Source organism: Macrobrachium rosenbergii, chromosome 8, assembly GCF_040412425.1.
Source record: "Macrobrachium rosenbergii isolate ZJJX-2024 chromosome 8, ASM4041242v1, whole genome shotgun sequence".
Taxonomy (NCBI): Eukaryota; Metazoa; Arthropoda; class Malacostraca; order Decapoda; family Palaemonidae; genus Macrobrachium; species Macrobrachium rosenbergii.
In genome coordinates this window covers 12,518,439-12,537,629 of record NC_089748.1, presented here as the reverse complement: position 1 = coordinate 12,537,629, position 19,191 = coordinate 12,518,439, and the positions used below count along the sequence as shown (strand labels likewise).

Sequence of the window (19,191 nt, the reverse complement as noted above, 5' to 3'; positions counted from 1 at the left end):
CCGATGGGCGATAATGTAAAACAAAAACTAAAAGGGGGAGCCACATGAGAACCACCAGGAAGGAATTCATGGGGTTAAAACCTTTCTATAACGACGAGGAGACAACTCAACTGAAAGAACAGAAGGAGTCGCCTCATGGTCGACATGGCTGACGGGGGCGCGTGGCGTCTATAAGAAGATCTCAATATTTATGAAAACACGAGACCAAAACAGCCAAAAAACAGATCAAAAACCCCACAAGAAGATGGTACTTAACTTAGAGATGGAAAAGGTGCTCGATGCCATTGCAGATGATGAAAAACAATCCAAAAGGGACGAGCACACAAAAAACGAACGTATCACGTGCTAGAAAATGGAATGAAGTAGGTGGCGCTGGTGTCGCCGTCCTGGCGGTGTTGAGTGTGGGGGCTGTAACGGCTCACCGCTCTTTTCGGGGTTTTGATAAGGAGAGATCTTTGAGTATATTTCCATGGTAGTGGTATTTCACTCACCCTTCATTATACCGACGTCTTCCTAAAAGGCGATCGACTGGGGGTAGTAACCCCAGCTTTCCTGAAAGCTCTTTTTCTCTGGTATATCTAGCATTGTTATACCTAGAAATTCGTGCTGTAATGGAATTTCACCGGCTGACACGGGACTGGACTCAGAAAATGTACCATTGTTTCATGCTCTTATTGCTTTGCCACTATCATTTGATCCAGCACAGTTAGACGATGGAGAAGGCATAGAAACTACATTGATATGGAGTAAAGCAAAGTATCATAACAGCTGCAGACTTTTGTTTAATAATACCAAATTGAAAAGAGCACAGAAAACAGCAGTGACTTTCAGTACATCAGTTACAGAAGAAAACTATGGAAAGAGATCATGAACCTCAAGATCCTCCAAAGTTACAATGCTTTTTGTGTGAAGAAGAGGATGAAATATCAAATTTAAGACAAGCAATGACAATGCAGCTGAAGGAAAGGCTCAATCAGTGTCAAGACCCTAAACCATGGAAAGTTCCTTACAAAGTTAAGTGCTGGTGATGTTGCTCAAGAACTGAAGTATCACCCATGATGCTTGGCAGACTTATGCAACTCAGAGAGAGCACACCTTAATGTGATAAAGAAAGAAGAGAATTGCCATGATCAGTGGAAAAAGTTATATCTTGTGGCTTTTTCTAAATTTATCTACATCATTGATAGCAAGGTTACTAATACAGAAACATCACCTGTAATATTCAGACTTGCTGATCTAGCTTCCCTATACAAGCACAGCCTGTATAGGTGTAGACTACCCAGACGTCAATACCACCAGGTTAAAATAGCAGTTACTCTCTAGGATTCCTGAGCTTGAGGCCCATAGGAAGGGGCATGATGTTGTTCTAGCATTCAGAAAAGACATTGGCTGTTTTGTCTGATGCTAGCAAGTACAGTGAAGCTATTCATCTGGCTAAAGCTGCAGATGTCATTCGAAGAGAAATGCTTGTTCATAAGACTAAATCCTATCATTCAAAGAGAAATGCTTGCTCATACAACAAAATTCTGTCAATATTTACAAGAAGGACTTGGAGAGGAAGCTGTTCCCAGGCACGTTTACAGTTTGTTTGCAGCATCGAGCATGGTGTTGACATCAGGTCCCATCTGGACACCATAGTGTTATACTGTCAGATGTTGCTATTGCAGAACTTTTACAATACAACTGCTACTCTAAGTACTGTATACTGAAGGATCAAAAACCTGCAGGCATGCATAACACCATGAAACCTTTTCCCATATATGTCAGGATGAAAGTGTTTACCAAAACAAGAAAAAGAGAATTAATAGACAAGCTTCATGAGAATGGAATTAGCATATCATATGACAGAGAGTGTTGGAAATATCAGGACAGTTAGGTGAGAATGCAGTAAAGCAATATGTGGAGGATGATGATGTGTGTTCTCAAATTTGGACTCAGTCAATAATGAGTCAGTATATTTGTCACTTGCATATTTTTTTTAATTATGTCTAAGAACAAATGGCTATAAATACTCATAGAAATCAAGTTATATGGACAAATATGTAGAAGTTCCAAGAAAGTTGGATTATTTTGCATATTAGGCTTACCTGGCTGGCCATCTTGGAAAATGGCCGACAGATTGGATTCCTGAATTGCTCTCCCAAGTAAAGTCTGAAATTTTATGACAAAGAACCCCCTAATTTATCCCAATAATGATTGAACTCTGGCTGTTTATACAAAAATATACTGGCCTTTTTTAATGATAATCGTCATATGGCGGCCATCTCAGAAAATGGCCATGTAAGGGAATGTCAGGTGGCTAGCACTTTTTTCTTAAAGTCTACCCCCAATGAGTATTTCTGCCAAATTTCATGCTAGTATCATCAAATGAATGATTGTATGGCTTATCTGCTCCACTAGTATGGATGTGAATGAGTGAATATTTGTTAAGTGCCACCTTTTATGTAAATGTTTGTTTATTTGACCTGAATTTTAAATGAACTTGAGTCATAATTTTTCAGAGGAAGTAAAGGTCGTTGCTGTGCATCTCAAGTGGAATGTGGACTTTTCCCGAAAAATCATCTCTGGTTTTGTTACTCTCACAGCAGAGCAGTTAACCGATGCCTCACAGTTGGTAAGTTCATTGTTTATTTGTTCTTATCAGAATAGACACTATCATCTTTTACGTAGAAAGTATTCTTGGGTCCCAGCTGGTTTGGTCATTGAAGCTGGGCAGTACAGGTTGATGCATATGGGTCAATAGAGGAGGTGCCTTTCCACCCACAGTGTTACATACATGCACATTTTTTTCAGCTGCCCTTGAGTCAGTGTTTGTCTACTGCTGCTTTGTTGGCATAGATCTTTTGACTTGGGATGTTTGAAGGTTTACACCATGGTACACTGTTCTAGGTTTTGTTGGTATTGAGTGCTTATGCAAATCTGTTCATGGATATTTCAGGTAAATTTTAAGATGAGCTTAGATGTTTTGGATATGGATGTGTTTTTGGAAATTTTATGCCTCCAGTGACCACTGGCCTCATGTCTTTTGTTCATTTTGAAGGAATCAGGATTCTTTTAGGAACATACCTTGCAAGGGAAGTGCCAAGAATTGGAGGATCTCCTGGAAGCAGAATTTCAAATCTATTCAAAAGAGGGCCAAAAAGACTTCATCAGTGTCAGTTTTTAATGTGTCTTCCTTTACCTCTGTGGTCCTTGTTGGTTTTGTGGATGTCCCGTCCCTGCAAGTTCATCATCTGGCTTCTTATCCTCCTCGTTCTTGCTCCTGCAACACTGGATCAGGCTTCAAAACTTCCTTTGAAGTTCTGGGAGTTGTTGAAGTCTTCGCTTGTCCTTAGGGTTTCCCCACGAGGCTTTTGTTGCTCCCATTTTTATGTTTCTGGATGCAGCCCCTTCTGCAATCCCCTGTAGGGGGGGGATAGTGCCATCAGTGCACCGCACAGGGTGCACTGTAGGCATTACTAAAGGCTCTTTGCAGTGTACCTTTGGCCCGTAGCTGCAACCCCTCTCATTCCTTTTACTGTACCTCCATTCATATTACAGTATCTTCCATCTTGCTATCCACCCTCTCTTAACAATTATTTCATAGTGTAACTGCGAGGTTTTCCTCCTGTTACACCTTTCATACCTACCTACTCTCAATTTCCTTTCCAGCGCTGAATGACCTCATAATTCCCAGTGCTTGGCCTTTGGTTTAAACTCTGTTCCATTCCCTTCTGCAACTTCTGAGCTTTCAGTTGAAACTTTGCCTCAAGGATCAAGTTTCCAGCTGCTGAAATGATCCTCTATCTCCCTACCTGTCTTGACAGAGATAGAGGAAAGAAACAACGTTAACTTTCAGATGGTAGCTGAGCCTTCTGATTTTCCATTTCCAGCTGCAATGAAGCATGTGGGAGTCAGATCTGACTCTCTAGACATGTTGTCCTTGAGATTGGACACCCAAATCCTGTTTTCTGTGTTTGAGGAAGTGGATAGGCAGTTGTAAAGGATCCAACTACAGTAATAAAAATGGTCCCTGCTCCATTGCAGGCTCTCATCACAGTGAGTGACAGTCTCACAGCACTGGCAGAAAGTTTGAGGTACTTTCTGCAGTCACTGAAGTCATCCAACCAAGAATCCAAGCTGCCACAGGAAAAATAGGCTTGTTGAAGAAAATTTTTCAAAGTCTCATGACAAATCTCCCCAGTCCAGAATAAGGCTGGGAAGAATAAATGTTATTTATTTTCTCATTGTTCAGAATCCTCCAATGGTCTCTTTACTCTTGCTGAACAGCTGAAGGTTTTTATGAGACCTTAATCCCACAAAGGATTACATCATACAATGCTTGCTTTAAATACTTCATTGCAGCTGTTACTTCCCTTGTCATTTTGGATAAATCTGTAAATCCATAACAATGTGTTCTCACTACTTCCACCTTATCTAACCTGTAGATGTTATGATATTCGAATTTTATACAGTATATGTAACTTACCATGTAACTACATAACCTACATTTCTAACTTGCACAGCAGCTAAAAATTTGAAATTTGTTTTAGTGTAGGTGACTAGGTCCTGCCCTCTACTGGGGGAGGAAGGGTACAACGCCTCAGAATGACGTCAGTCCATTTCTGCCGCTTAACGACAGTAGTTCAGTTTTCACAGCAGCTATTGTTTTGAGATTGGTTGCCGGGTGGTTGCTTTTGTTCTCCATTTGGTGACGCATTTTGAACTTTTGGTAGCATTTAAGCTATTTTCAAATAGCCTAGGATTCATTAGTATCAGTACTGTATTAGTGAATTATTTCCCGATTTTGACTTTTCACAGTGATGTTCGACACTAGCTCTTCTAGTATCCGGTTTTGCAGCAAAGGCTGCAAAACTAAACTTACGAAAGCATCTTAAGACCCACACAATCTGTACTAATTGTAGGGGACAGACTTCCTTTATTGATTTGGCATGTATCAAATGTAGGGACTGGGATCATGGTAAGTGGAAAACTTTAAAATCTCTTTTAGATGAGTTAGAATGAGACAGGAAGAGGAAGGCTGCTCTTAGAGCCGAGGCTAGGAATGTAGCTAATGTAGAATGTTCTCCTAAATCGGCAAATACCGATTTACCTGTTCTGTCTCCCTCTCCTACTCCTATTTCCCCTTTAACCAGTCTTCTACCTATCCAACCTACTCCTTCACCAGACCCCCATGCTTCCGAGCCTAACACCATTGCTAGCCTAGAAGCCCCGTGTTGATGTGAAGTTTGGGCTCATTGTTTCGACCATGGAACAGTTAAGTGCTTCGGTTAAAGTGCTTATGGATCAAGCCAGTGTTAAAAGTGCAAGTGTTAGTGAAGTGTTAGTGTGTTAGTGGAGGAGGTGGATACTTGTCCCGCCGACGCTCCTAGACCAAGGTCACTGCCAGGCTCCCATGCACCAGGAAGAAGGCATACTGGTAGTCCAGGGGAGGTCGGTGGGGTTTTCCCTCCGGTAGGTGCCCCCTCAACCGAGCCTGTTGAATGCTCCCAGGACTTGATGGACAGCTGCTGGAAAGGAGTCCGTAAGGAAGTGCACGACCTTTCTTTTAGTTCTTTGGACTCCGATTTGGACCAGAGGCACCAAGGGCACTTTTATGAGATCTCTTGTCCTCTCAAGAGGTGTGTAACAGTTCCTGACCGCGCTTCCCCCGCCTCCTTGCAAGTGTGCAAAGGATATTGAGTGCAGTCCTCAGTCTTTCTTCCTATAGTTTTTGGGCTAGCCCTGAACGATCTTCGCCCCATCAGCAGTATTTGCCACCCAAGCGCCCGACCTTTTCACGGAAGCCCCATCCTCATCTGATAGGCTCCCAGTGGATTCGGAGTATTTAGCTGCTTCCAAGCACCCAGCGCCCATTGACTGCCCAGCACCAACCGACCGCTTAGCACCCACCGAGCGCCCAGCACCAACTTGTGCTCGCCTGGTGCCAACTCCTGTTCGTCTGGTGCCAAACTCAAATCTTCCAGCATCGCTCCCCGAGCACCTGCCGCCCTCTCTACCATTGATTCCTTCATCTGCCATCAGTCCTGCACAGCATACTTCGTCGACAGATCCTATTTAGTGCCATTTGGATGAAATTATGAACCTCTTGCAGAAAAATCAAGCAGTAACACAGGATCCTCCTGACTTTGCGCCTTCACTGATATCTTCAGAGGAAGAGGTGTTAGACCAGCCTTCTCCTTCCACACCCTTCTCCAGCCTCCTTTTTCTCACCTACAATCCTGGCTTCCCCTGCCTCTGCCTTCTATATGAGGAACCAGCCTGTTGACGTCTCCAGGCTTCCCAAGATGGTCTTGTCTTCTTCATCCAGGAAAGCCTTGAGGGAAATGGACTTCTGGCTCTCGGACAAGAGAGAGCAGGACAAAGCGGGCTTTTGCACTCCACCCGCCCATCTCGCTTCTGAGAGATACTAAGAGTATGCTACAGGAGAAGCTGCCTCCTCTCAGGGGGACTTCTCCTGTCTGATTGACTCTAATAGGAGGCCAGCCTTTGCTTCGGCTAAGGTTATGTTCTTGACTACCGAGCTTGACCACATATCAAGAATATGTGTTAAGGTTTTTGAGGACCTAAGCTTTTTGGACTGGACCATGGGACCACTGGCAAAGAAAATCGAAGACTGCAAGGATATGTCAGAGGACTTGTCTGCAGACTGTCTGGGGATTTTATCTTGTGCAGATAAAGCTATCAGGGATGGCCCGGTGGAACTAACTTCTTTATTCAGGATGGGTGTCCTGAAGAAACGTGAACTTTGGTGCTCTTTTACCACTAAAGGTGTGACTACATCTCAGAAGTTGGCACTTCTCTTTTCTCCTTTGGACCATATGCACCTCTTCCCTCAAGCCACAGTCCAAGAAATAGCGTCGGAGCTTCAGAAAAAGTTGACACAGGATTTGTTAGTCCAGTCAGCCAAATGCTGCGAGGTCAATCCCTCCTTTGCAGTAGCAGCCCTTTCGGGGCAACAAGACAAGATTCTATGCTAGACCATGCTCCAATCTGTGTGCAGGATGCCCAGCCAAAAAGGCTCCCTCAAAGCTTTCCTCTTGTAAATGAGGATCCAGTCCTCTGTGTGCCAGTAGGTGCAAGACTCCTACACTTTTGGGAGAAATGGGAAGCCAGAGGAGTAGACTAGTGGGTCTCGATAGTACTCAAAGAGGGGTACTTTATCCCATTCAGGGAGAACCCTCCCTTATTATCAATGCCCATCCCATTGACAGCCTACTCGGTAGACTCCGAGAGGTTTTCAGCACTTGTGGAAGAGATGTTGGCTCTTGCAAAAGGGCCTGTAGTGCTGGTTGAAGATGTCAACACTCTAGGGTTTTACAACCGTCTTTTTGTGGTCCCCAAGTCATCTGGGGTATGGAGACCTGTTCTGGATGGCAGTGCCCTGAATATCTTTGTTCAGAAGACAAAATTCAAGATGGAAACAAAAAAGTCAGTTCTCTCGTCCATCCAACAGGGGGGATTGGATGGTGACCATCAATATGGAAAGACACCTACTTTCATATCCCAGCACACCAAGACAGCAGGAAGTATCTCAGATTTGTGTTCCAGAACAGTCTTCCAATTTCAAGCTCTGTGTTTTGACCTCTCTACAGCTCCCCAAGTATTTACTCCCGTTCTCGCCCCCCCTTGCGAAGTGGCTTCACTTCATGGGGATCAGTACATCCCTCTATCAGACAACTGGCTCCTACATTCTCCATCGAAGGAACAGTGCACGGAGGACCTTCGGAAGACCCTTCTGGCCCAAGACCTGGGATTACTCATCAACAAGTAGAAATTGTAATTGTCTCCATCTCAAGTGAATCTTTATTTGGGGATGACTATAGACTGAATTTTCAGGTTTTTCCATCCCCCAAAAGAGTACAATCATGTCTTCAAACAGTCCGTGTCTTCCTCGCTCTCAAGCCTTCTTGGCCAACAGTTGGATGAGCCTTTTGGGAACCTGCACATCCATCGAGAAGTTCATAAGCCTGGGGAGACTTCATATGATGGTACTGCAGTTCTTCCTGAAGGCCAACTGGAGTGGGGAGACCCACCCTGACTCGTTCATCTTTCTGATCACTCCGGAAACCAAAGAAAACTTGAGATGGTGGCTTGCAGAAGGTCTCTTGGAAGGGAAGTCTCTCCATCCACTGAGCTCCAGCCTTTCATTGTAGTCAGACACTTCAGTTTGGGGTTGGGGAGCTCTTCTGGGAGACATGGAAGTCTCGGGAGTCTGGTCTCCAAAAGAGAAGTTCTTACACATCAACATGAGAGAATTGAAGGCAGTACACCCAGCCCTTCAATCATTCACAGAGGTGACCTTTGGCAAGACAGTAGCAGTGATGCTGGACAACACCTCAGCCTTGGCCTACATAAAGAACCAAGGAGGCACCCACTCAGTCTTCCTTTACGAGGCCACCAATGACCCTCTTTTATGGGTAAAGAGGACCTGCACCGCTCTGGTGACAAGGTTCATTCAAGGGAAGCTAAATGTAATAGCGGATGGACTGAGTCAGCACAAACAGGTCCTTCCCACGGAATGGGTCCCACGGAATGGGAGCTAGATCCACATGTGCACCAACCTGTGGAAGTTGTGGGGGCAGCCGTCAATAGACCTGTTCTTGACGTCGAAGAATCATTGCCTCCTGCTGTTCTGCTCTGCAGCCCCAGACCCTCTGGCATGGGCGACAGATGTCATGCTCCAGGATTGGTCCTTCCTAGACCTGTATGCCTTCCCCCCATTCAACATGGTGAGGAAAGTCATCAACAAATTCATATCCCATCTGGACCCAAAGATGACTTTGGTAGCCCCATTTTGGCCTTGAAGAGAATGGTTCCTGGTTCTCCTCAAGCTGCTAGTCGACTACCCCAGGCTCCTTCCACAGAAGCCAAAGCTTCTCAAACAACCACACTTCCACTGTTTTCATCGCTACCTGTCCACTCTTGCCCTGACAGGGTTCAGACTGACAGGGGACTCGTCAGAGTGAAGGGATTTTCAAAACCAGCTGTGGAAGCAATTGCTAAGTATAGACGGCAGTCTTCGTCCAGAGTCTACTGAGTGAGTGGGCAGTATTCCACAGCTTGTGTAAAAGAAATAATGTCTTGTCTTCTGAAACCTGTACAACGAACATTGCAGACTTCCTTCTTTTCCTGAGGACTAACAGAGATTTGTCTTGCTCGATGATCAAGGGGTACCGAGCAATGTTAGGCTCTGTGTTTCAGCACGGGCCTTAATCTGAGATCCAATCAGGACTTCAGCGACTTGATCAAGTCTTTTGACACGACAAAGGTGACCAAGACTAATGCAGTATCGTGGACTGTTCCGACACGATGTACAAACTGTCGGCCTTTTACATTAGGAATTATTTTCAGCGAAGCTGGAAATGGCTGTTGAACTTTCGAACAGGGTGGTTAGGCAGTTAACTACTGTTCGGGAGGCGGGAGTCCTGCCTGCCCAGATGTAAACATTCCAATTTGCTTTCTTCCGTCGTTGGGTGTAAACGTGTTGTGTTCGCTCTCTGCCCAGACGTCCATTGAACTGCCTTTTCCTAGTGGGATCTTTTTCTTGTTGTTTTGTGCCCAGATGTCCGTTGAGCTGCCTTTTCCCAGTGGGATCTTTTTCTTGTTGTTTGGTGCTTTAATCATGAAAGCCCTTGATAAACCCTGTAAGCCCTCCTTCCCCCAGCGTGTGTGTCCTGGGGTTGGTGATAAGAAATGTAATAGCTTTTGCTCTAGTATTAACATGAACGAACACACCCTATGTTCTTCTTGCAGGGGGCATGTGTGTTCACATACTTCACCTTGTTCTGAGTTTGTTCCTGGTCTGCCAAGCAGTGGGTGAAGTTTGAAGTGAGGAGACAATACTGAAGGAAACCTGCCAAGGTGTCATCCAAGGGTTTACACGCCCCCAATGACTCCCTTGGTGGCTAACCTGTCCGGTTATTTCTCTCTTGACAAACTTCCCCTTCTTGCTGCCCCTCCTTTGGCTGAGGACTCCCCTTCATCTTCTTCACTCGCTTTGTCGGGTGTTGAAGGCCGAGGGGAGCAGAGGATCAGGACATCCTCTCAGGGGCCTCTCCTCGCTCCAGGGGGAAACTTTTCCCCTGGAGCGAGTGGAGTCTCCCTTTATTGACCCGACTTTGTCTTCAAGTATGGCAGTAGAGACTTCTCTTGGGGGGCAGACTCCAGACCTCGCTTCTACCTGCCTCCACCTGGGTCTGCCTGGCATCCTGTCTCTGGAGGGTCTGCTGTCTTACCTGTCTGGCGCGCCAGTGGTGACCCACACTGCGGCTACAGCAACTACATGCACCATCACTGTGACTGCTTTTGCCAATATGCCAGTGACTGTTACCTCTCACTTGAGTACCCAGGTAACAGCTGCGCCTGCTTTCCATCACGCTGTGCCGCTGCCGCCTGGCTTCCTGGCCCCACTATCCCAGCCAGGTCCCTCCAGCATGGTGACTTCAACCATGCCCTATCTCATGGTTCTTGCTGTTTCCAACTTTGCATGTTTCCTATTCCAGCTCCGGCTCCATACTTACCTGGCTCTCAGCCCAGTCTTGCTCCTGCACCTGCCTCACCCGTGCTGGCCGCTCATGTCGCAGCTCCTGGCTTCCCTGGCTCCCATGCTACACTGACTTCCCCAGTCACCTCTGGCTCTCTCATTGACGTCTCCACTGCCTAGGTTGCTCTTGCTTCCCTGGCTTCCCTGGCTGCTCCTGCGTCTTCTGCTGCTCCCTCCTGGATGGGGGGCCTGACTGCTATCCTGAAGAAAATGCAGACTTTGGTTTGCACACCCGTTGCCATGCCTAAGAAGTCCGCTTCGAAGGCTGGCACTGTGTCAGATGCTCATTCGCGAGCCGTGCCGACTACCTGGGTCTCTAAGGAGACTCGGGCACCCCGGATCGGTACTGGAGAGACCTCTCTACATATAGATTCGGGCACAGGACGAGAGAAAGAGCCCAGACATGCAGGTGTCTCAGCTCTTCCTGCTAGCATTTCTTTGAGTGCCAAGCAAGGTCCCCAGGTAGGTGCTTCGGCCTCTCGAGTCCGAACACGAGGCGAGACAGAGAAGAGGTCCCCTGTTCAGTCTTCTCACAAGGTCCCGGCCTCGAAGAAGGCTGGGGCCCTTCAAGAGGACAGCGCAAGTTCTCGCCAGCCAGTTGCATGCTTAACTCTGCCCAGTCCCTGGTCACGTTTGCATGGAGTCAAGCGCCCGGCTGGGCTCGCAAAAACCACTCCTCTCCTTGGGACAACGCTTCGTCAAGGCAAAAGCATTCTCCTCAACCCGAGTTGCCGTCATCACCATGGGTTGGTGAATGCTTTCGGCCCACTGCTCCTGCTGGTTCTGCCAGCAGGACCAGCTGGGGTGCCCGATCTTCCTCGCCTGTCCCCTCAACCTCCTGGGCATCCCCTAGGAGGTGCGAGTCGGACAGGAGGAACTCTGGTGAGTCACCTCCCCAGAGTTCAACTACAAAAGCCTACGCTCCTGGATCGAAGAGATTGTATGCCGGCGTAGTGCAAGACAGATCCCATGGGTCTGCCGAGGCTCTCCCTCCTGTCAGGAGAGTAGATTAGGAGGACTGTGACCTGGAAGGACTCAAGGGTCCTCTTCCCCAGGATGCAGACACCCTCGAGATACAGAGGACTTTTGCAGAGGTCATTGCTCTGATTCGTCAGCACAACGACCTTGGGGAAGGGACTGCAGCCTCACATGTGGATCGTCCTTCACGCCCTGAATCCTTCTTGGGTCTGAAGAAGGAACCCAAAGTTTTGGTGGGGCTGCTGTGGTCCAGACTTGTCAAGGGGGTTCTCGATCAGGTGAATAGTCTTGTGTCTGGGCAAGAAAATTCGCTTCGTTTGAACCACTCAGACAAGTTGATTCCCCTTCCTCTTCCTCAACGGAAGCGATTCTACATGCCCTCAGAAGGGGCATTGCTGCCTAAACAGGTTGACCCAGACCTGGTGCGTCTAGGCTTGGGTCTTTCGTTGCAGCAGCTTACTACAGAAGGTATCTCCCTTTCGCAGCAAGAGGCAGCAACCCTGGAAGCCACAGGCATGGTGGCTCTCCAGGCAGTCTCAGGCGCTATCTTACCCAGGGAAGACTATGCTTTCAGGAGGCTGTGCCAGTCTGGAGGTAGAGCCACTTCCTACCTTGTCCACCAGATGGCAAACCTGTGGGGCAACCTGGTACCCAAACGAAGAGATGCTGATTTTCTCACTTCTTCAGGTCTGTGGGACCTGAGTCAGCAATGACCCTACGGAACGGACCATTGCTGGGTTCTGCTTCTCTCTTCCCTAGGGAGTTGGTAGATGCTGCTGTGGACAATCGTTGGGCCGATGATAGCAACCGTCTTGTCCACCAGGCAGTGGCTAAGACCTCCAGGTCTTCATGCTTCACTGCAGCCTGGCCTTCGGGCCAGGCTAGCATTTGCTCGGCCCCTAAGAAGTCTCAGACTTCGAAGGAATCCCGCGGGAATACCCAGCCTTCTTCTTCCTCCAGAAAGGGTGGGCAGTTGCGCCCCTTTCAGCCCGCTTTCCAGTCTGGTAAAGGGGCAAGGGGAAGAAGAAGAAGGGGAAATGCTAGGGGCGGCATTTCCCTCCAGCTGCTGCCAAAGGTAGGGAGTTGCCTATTGAGCCATTGGGCAACATGGCAGCTATACGGAGCCGAGACCTGGGTAGTGGATGTCCTTCGGGAGTGATACAGTATTCCCCGTATTCTCGTTCTCACATTCGCGGACTCACCTATTCGCGGATTTCTCTATGGAACATACATACACATTATTCGTGGAAAATTCGCCCATTCACAGTATTTTTCACTGAGAAATATTCATGTATTTTCATATAATTTTCATGACTAAATGCACTTTTTGTCATAAAACTATTAAAATACTCAGGTATCCAGGTAGTGCTCAAGTTATGATAATTCTCCTTATTATAATTTGATTTTGCGATGGGGTAAGCAGTTAAATGCCAGTATGGCAATATTTATAAAATGTTTTAAAATTTAGCGTGGGCACGGGCAGCAGCATACAATCAGGCAGCAAGAGAGACCAAATTATAATAGACCAACTTCTTTTCCTCCATCTCTTTACCCCATCTTCTAGTTATAAAAGTAAAAGAGAATGATAAAAGTATCGTTAGTAATGTTATACTCTTGCAAAAATGCATACAGCCATAAACAAACGAACGAGAAACTGTTGTTTTGCTTATAACGAATTGGATAGCAACAGCCATTTTGCTTGCATTTCAACCATCATACGGTGGTAAACAATTACCGTAGTCATGTTACAAATGACGTTAAGTAGAATAGGACTGATATATTTTTACATGATTTCCTTATTTGCTATGGATAAAAGATTGGCTAGGAAATATACTGCTAAATTTAAGCTGCAAGTCGTAGCTGAAGCTGAGAAAACAGTGTTCAAGCTACTAATGACTATAAATTATCGTGCATCGGCAGCATGGATGAAACTTGAACGTAATTAAAATTGGAGAGAACGTATTTTAATCAAAACTACTGGGCATGAAAGAACACATTACTCTGCTGCTATTTTTATGCCAATAAACGATAAATACGTAAAGCTTGTATCATGATGGAATCAAGTGAAAAAAAGCGAACAAAATCTTGATTTTTTTTTACACAAAACAAACATGGCCCCAAATGGCCAGCGTCATCTATTAATGAAAAAAATAGCTAAATTAATTTCACAACGAGACTTATTTAAGTTATATTTCGACTTAAAAAGGGATTTTGACAGGAAAAATCTATTTCTGAGGAAGGTCCCGTGTCACCGGTGAAATTCCATTACAGCACGAATTTCTAGGTATAACAATGCTAGATATACCAGAGAAAAGAGCTTTCAGGAAAGCTGGGGTTACTACCCCCAGTCGAGCGTCTTCTAGGAAGGCGTCGGTATAAAAGAAGGGTGAGTGAAATACCACTACCACGGAAACCTACTCGAAAGATCTCTCCTATCAAAACCCCGGAACAGAGCGGTGAGCCGTTACAGCCCCCACACTCAACACCCGCCAGGGCGGCGACACCAGCGCCACCTACCTCATTCCATGCTAGCACTAACCCCAGACTTGGCATGTGCAAGTAGGGGAGAGTACTAGGTTATTCAGGGAGGGTCACCGGGTGACACGGGACCTTCCTCAGAAATAGATTTTTCCTTTGTCAAAATCCCTTTTCTGAGTTCAGTCCCGTGTCAGCCGGTGAAATAGTGATAGAGAATCATGCCAAGGCTGCAACTACAAGGAAAAAATGGGGGTAATCTGAAGAAAAGGCAAAAATTTTACGAAAATAATTTTAATCAAAGCAATCTCTTCCATGTAGCAAGAATACTAAAACTAAGGTATACTAAATCTAAGGCACATCAAAAAACTTAATACTATGAAACAAGGGGAGGTCCCCGGTACGACGGGGAAAAGGCCCCAAAAATCTTAAAATTACTTAAGCTAGGTGAAACATGAAATGTGCACAAGATAATTGCAAATACAACCTTAATACTATACACGTAAACTTAGGCTAAACACGTAAGAGACAAGATCAATGAAAATTAACATATACAGAACATCATATCTGGGGTACATGGAGCCAAATAAAAACTGTCCAGTACCCCATAAGAAAAAACAATCATGGCATGTCAGATTACACTTTTCCATCAACAGATACAAGATACATCAATATGAGGAGCCAGGCAGTGAGGCATAATCAACCAGGAGAATAAGCAGAGAAGTAAATGAGGCAGGCGGGCGGGGGAAAAGGAAAGGATAAGGATATGATTAATTAAGGTGGGGAGATGACACTTCCCACTGCTATGGTAGAAAATTTCAGGGCTTGAGCGATTTTAAATAGTGGCGTTTAAACACTAGAGGTGATTTCCAACCCGTAAATTTTGATAACTCTGAGAAGTCCATATTATGAAAGTAATTAATGGAAGTAGCAACTGCTCGAATATCATGAACTTTAGGAACTGAATCTGGGTTGGCCTGTTTAATGAAATACAGAATTTGTTGTCTTATAGCATTCAGTGAAAGAGTACCACCTTTCTCCCTGATAAAAAGAGGACCCGACTTACTCTGTGGAGTTCTTAAAAGGTAAGATTTAAGTGTATAAACTGGACATAAAGACTGGTCTTGAGGAAGGGGCACCACCTTCCAAGGAGACCACCTGTCCTGTGGGTCTTCGTTCTTAGCTAAAAATCTAGGGTCAGGGGAAAGGAGGACCTCTCCAGATGGGAGGAAGTTCACAAAATTATCACCTCTAGTGAGAGCCGACAGCTCTGAGATTCTAGCACCTGAAGCCAAGCTAATCAAAAATAAAGTCTTCCTTAACAGATCCTGATAAGAGCAATGAAAGTTATCCAACTCTGATGCTAACTTAAGGACGTCATTGAGAAACCACGTAACAGAATGTGGGCGTGATACTGGTCTCAGACGAGCGCATGCTCTGGGGATGGATGAAAAATAGGAATCTGTAAGGTCGATTTTAAAGCCGTAAAGAAATACTTTCTTCAATGCTGACTTGACTGTGGTAATAGTGGCCGGAGCAAGGCCTTTTTCAAACAGTGATCTAAAGAAGGAAACTCCTAAATTAGTCGTCATGATTTTGGCTTCAGATGCTTTCAGGAAGGAGGCTAATTTTTTTACTGCTGAGTCATACTGTCTAAGAGTAGAATCTCTTTTATCTGATTCTAAAAACAGAGTGTTGACAGGGTCAATGTTCGCTCCTTTTGGGCTGCAGATTTTATAAAGTCCATAAAACTAGGGCATTCTGAATTCTTGAGGAAGCTGACACAGTCTTGGTTTGTACTGTCTGGGTCAGAATGGGCTTGGGAATCCGAAGACTCCGTAATCCCAGTTCCTGAAGGAGAGGGAACCAATTGCTCTTCGGCCAGTAGGGGGCTACTAGGGCTGGTTGACCCTTGAATGTCCTGAGTTTGTGTAATACTTTCAGCAGTAAATTTATTGGAGGGAACAGATAAATCTTCTCCCAATTGTTCCAATCTACTGTCATTGCGTCTGTGGCGAACGCCTGAGGGTCCAGGTTGGGGGCTACGTAACAGGGGAGCTTGAAGTTGCTCTCCGTTGCGAACAGATCCACTTGGAGGCCCGGAACCCGGCGGCAAATCCATTTGAAAGATTCCATGTCCAGGGACCACTCCGTCTCCAACGGGGTAGCCCTGGACAGGGAATCCGCCACCACGTTCCGTACCCCCGCTAGGTGGGTGGCTGACAGGTGCCAGCCGTGCTTGTTCGCCAGGGAGAAGATAGCAACCATTACTTGGTTTACTCGACCTGATTTGGAGCCGCCCCTGTTGATGCAATGAACTACCACTGCGCTGTCCAACACCAGCCTGATATGAATCCGGTTGGGGGGGCGGATTTTCTTCAGAGTTAGAAAGACCGCCATAGCTTCCAGGGTATTTATATGGAACTGCTGAAACATTGTGGACCACGTTCCTTGTACTTTCTGTTTTGGTGAATATCCCCCCCAGCCGCTTAGGGAAGCGTCTGTGTGGACAACTAGTGCCGGAGGGGGAAATTGAAGCGGAACTGATTTGGACAGGCCTCTGACTGTGGTCCAAGGCCGCAGTCTTGTCTTTAAGATTCGAGGGATAGAGGAGACCTTGTCTCTGAGCTTGACATTTGCTCGACTCCGCCACACTCTGTTTATATCTTTTAATTTCGCTTTTAAGAGCAGGTCTGTCACTGAGGCAAATTGAAGAGACCCAAGGACTCTTTCTTGGGATCGGCGGGATGCCGATGGATTTTTGAGGAATCTCCTGGTGAGGGATGCTATCTCTTTCCTCTTGGGAGGCGGGAGAGATAATGTGTGAGAGGACAGATCCCACTGGAGACCCAGCCACTGAAACCGGGACTCCGGAGTCAGGCGGGACTTCTCTCTGTTCAGCTGAAAACCTAGCGACTCCAGGAAATTGATGACTATGGACGTAGCCTTCTGGCACTCCGGAACAGTTGGTGCCCAAATTATCCAATCGTCTAGGTACGCTGCTAGGGATATCCCTCGAGACCGGAGTTGTTGCACTACCGTGTCCGCCAGCTTGGTGAATACCCTGGGCGCAATGTTCAGACCGAAGGGCATGACCCTGAAGGAGTAGGCTTGATTCCCGAGTCTGAAACCGAGGAACTGAGAGAAGTTCCGCGCAACCGGGACGTGATAATAAGCGTCTGAAAGATTGATAGAGGTGGTGACGGCTCCACGCGGAAGTAGAGTCCGTACCTGAGCTACCGTAAGCATGCGAAATTTGTCGCATTTTATGTAGAGATTTAGACGCGATAGATCCAGGATCACTCTTTGCTGATCGGAGTCTTTTTTGGGAACAGTGAATAACCTGCCTTGAAACTTTAGGTGCCTTACTTTCTTTATTGCTCGTTTGTTGAGCAATTCCTTTACGTAATCCTGTAGGATTGATGTGGGTGGCTGGTAAAATCTGGTTAGAGGAGGGGGGTTCTTGATCCAGCTCCACCCTAGTCCTTTGGACACAATGCTGTGTGCCCAAGGGCTGAAGGTCCATTGGTCCCTGAACCAATACAGGCGACCACCTACCTGTGTTCTCTCTCAGTGGGAGGGAGCGGGTTTATTCCCCCTACCACGTCCAGGCCTTCCCCTTGGGGTGGTGTTGGGCTTTCCTCTATGAGGGACTTTGCCTCTTCCTCCTCTTGCAACCCTATTAAGGCCGTGAAAGTATCCACGGCCCTCATATGTGGGGTTGTACGCTGGTGAAGCCACATAAGAGGGTGCAGCTGGTTGGACCAGCACATATTGTTGGGGTTGAGCCTTGGAGGTAGAAGGCTGGGCTACTGCCGAGACCGGGACGGCTTGGACTACCGCCTGATGGTGGGGCCTCTTATGCCTCCTGAAGCGTTTGCCTCCTCTCGTCTGGGGGCCGGCCGATTCTGGGGTCTTGCGCTTATAGGCAGAAATGCCCCAGCGAGAGCGCAGACTCTGATTGGCCCGTGTAGCCTCGGCCATAACGCTTGTGACCTCCTCTTCAGGGAAGAGGTTAGGTCCCCAGATCGAGCTTTTAACGAGCTTGTTAGGCTCGTGGCGGATAGTAGCATCGGCGAAGATGAACTTCCTGCATTCCAGTCTGGCCATGATAAACTCGTACAAGTCCGACTGGAAGCTCGCTAGCGAGGACTTAGCCAAAACTTGGAAGAATGGCTCGTCCAAACAGGAGACGGCAGTAGCTTCTGTAAGGCAGCCCGAGCTCAAGGACCGGGCTAACTTAGTCCGGGCCTCAAACTCCGCCTTCAATAAGGATTCCGGCAGCTTGGGGAGCTGCTCACTGAATTGCGTGGACGCGCAGAAGGGGTCGAGCTTCCCGACAGTGAAAGTGGACGGGGCGTCCACCCAGAACTCATTACTTCCTGGGAATACCAGGGAAGTAGGGTCTGTTTCCCTTAACTGTGGTAACGGATTACCATCGAAGCATGCTCGGGCCGTAGCCAGAGCGACTTTGTCCAAGCAAGGGGTGGGTAGGTCTTCTCCCAGGGCGAACATCGTAAAGTTGCCCTTGAAAGGGGTCAACTTCGTGTTTTCTGCCTGCCACTCCGTCAGAGTGCGCAGGAGAGCCGACTGAGCTTGGTCCCTAGGGACGATGACAGTCTCCTTAGGAACCTTGTCTGATCGAATCCAAGCTTCCTCTGTGAGCCTCACGAAGCCTGGGTAAGGGGGCAAGAGATCGGGGGGGAAGAACTCCAATTCCTCCAACTGTCTCGTGCCAAGACCCTCAACTGTTAGCTTGCCATCATGTTGGATGGCCCGGAGTGCGAAGCGCCAAGGGTTACCGACATCGAACGGCGGGAGGTCCGCAGTGTCGGGGATAACATACTGTGGTTCGGCTGGGGGTGGGCGAGCCATACCTGCCAGTATGTTATCATGACTGGCCAACTTCTCAGTTATCTTTTCAAATCTGGAATCTAGGTCCTCCGTAAACTTTTTATAAAGTTGATTGGCAAAGGCCTCTGCATCAAAAGCAGGCTGGCGAGGAGGGCTTGGTTTTGCAGCCCTCTTACTCGCGCCTTTGCTGGAGGAACCAGACTTGCTCCCGGAGGCTACAGGTCCTGAAACCTTAGCCTTCGACGGGGGGAAGGGCGATGCCTTCTTGGAAGTCGAGGACTTGTAGCCCTTCGCCTTCCATGAAGTCTTCAACTTCAACTTGGGGATAGCAGACGGAG

General features: G+C 47.0%; 1 protein-coding gene across 2 annotated transcripts in view; it reads left to right on the top strand.

Annotated features, from left to right (window-relative positions):
• Nucleotides 1-19,191, top strand: part of LOC136840604 (leukotriene A-4 hydrolase) — a 168,366-nt gene that overhangs the window by 37,316 nt on the left and 111,859 nt on the right. For both annotated transcript variants that reach the window (XM_067107288.1, XM_067107289.1), the window contains exon 2: nucleotides 2,502-2,614. In XM_067107288.1, the coding sequence (XP_066963389.1) occupies nucleotides 2,502-2,614 (113 nt within the window). The remainder of the gene's footprint in view (nucleotides 1-2,501; nucleotides 2,615-19,191) is intronic.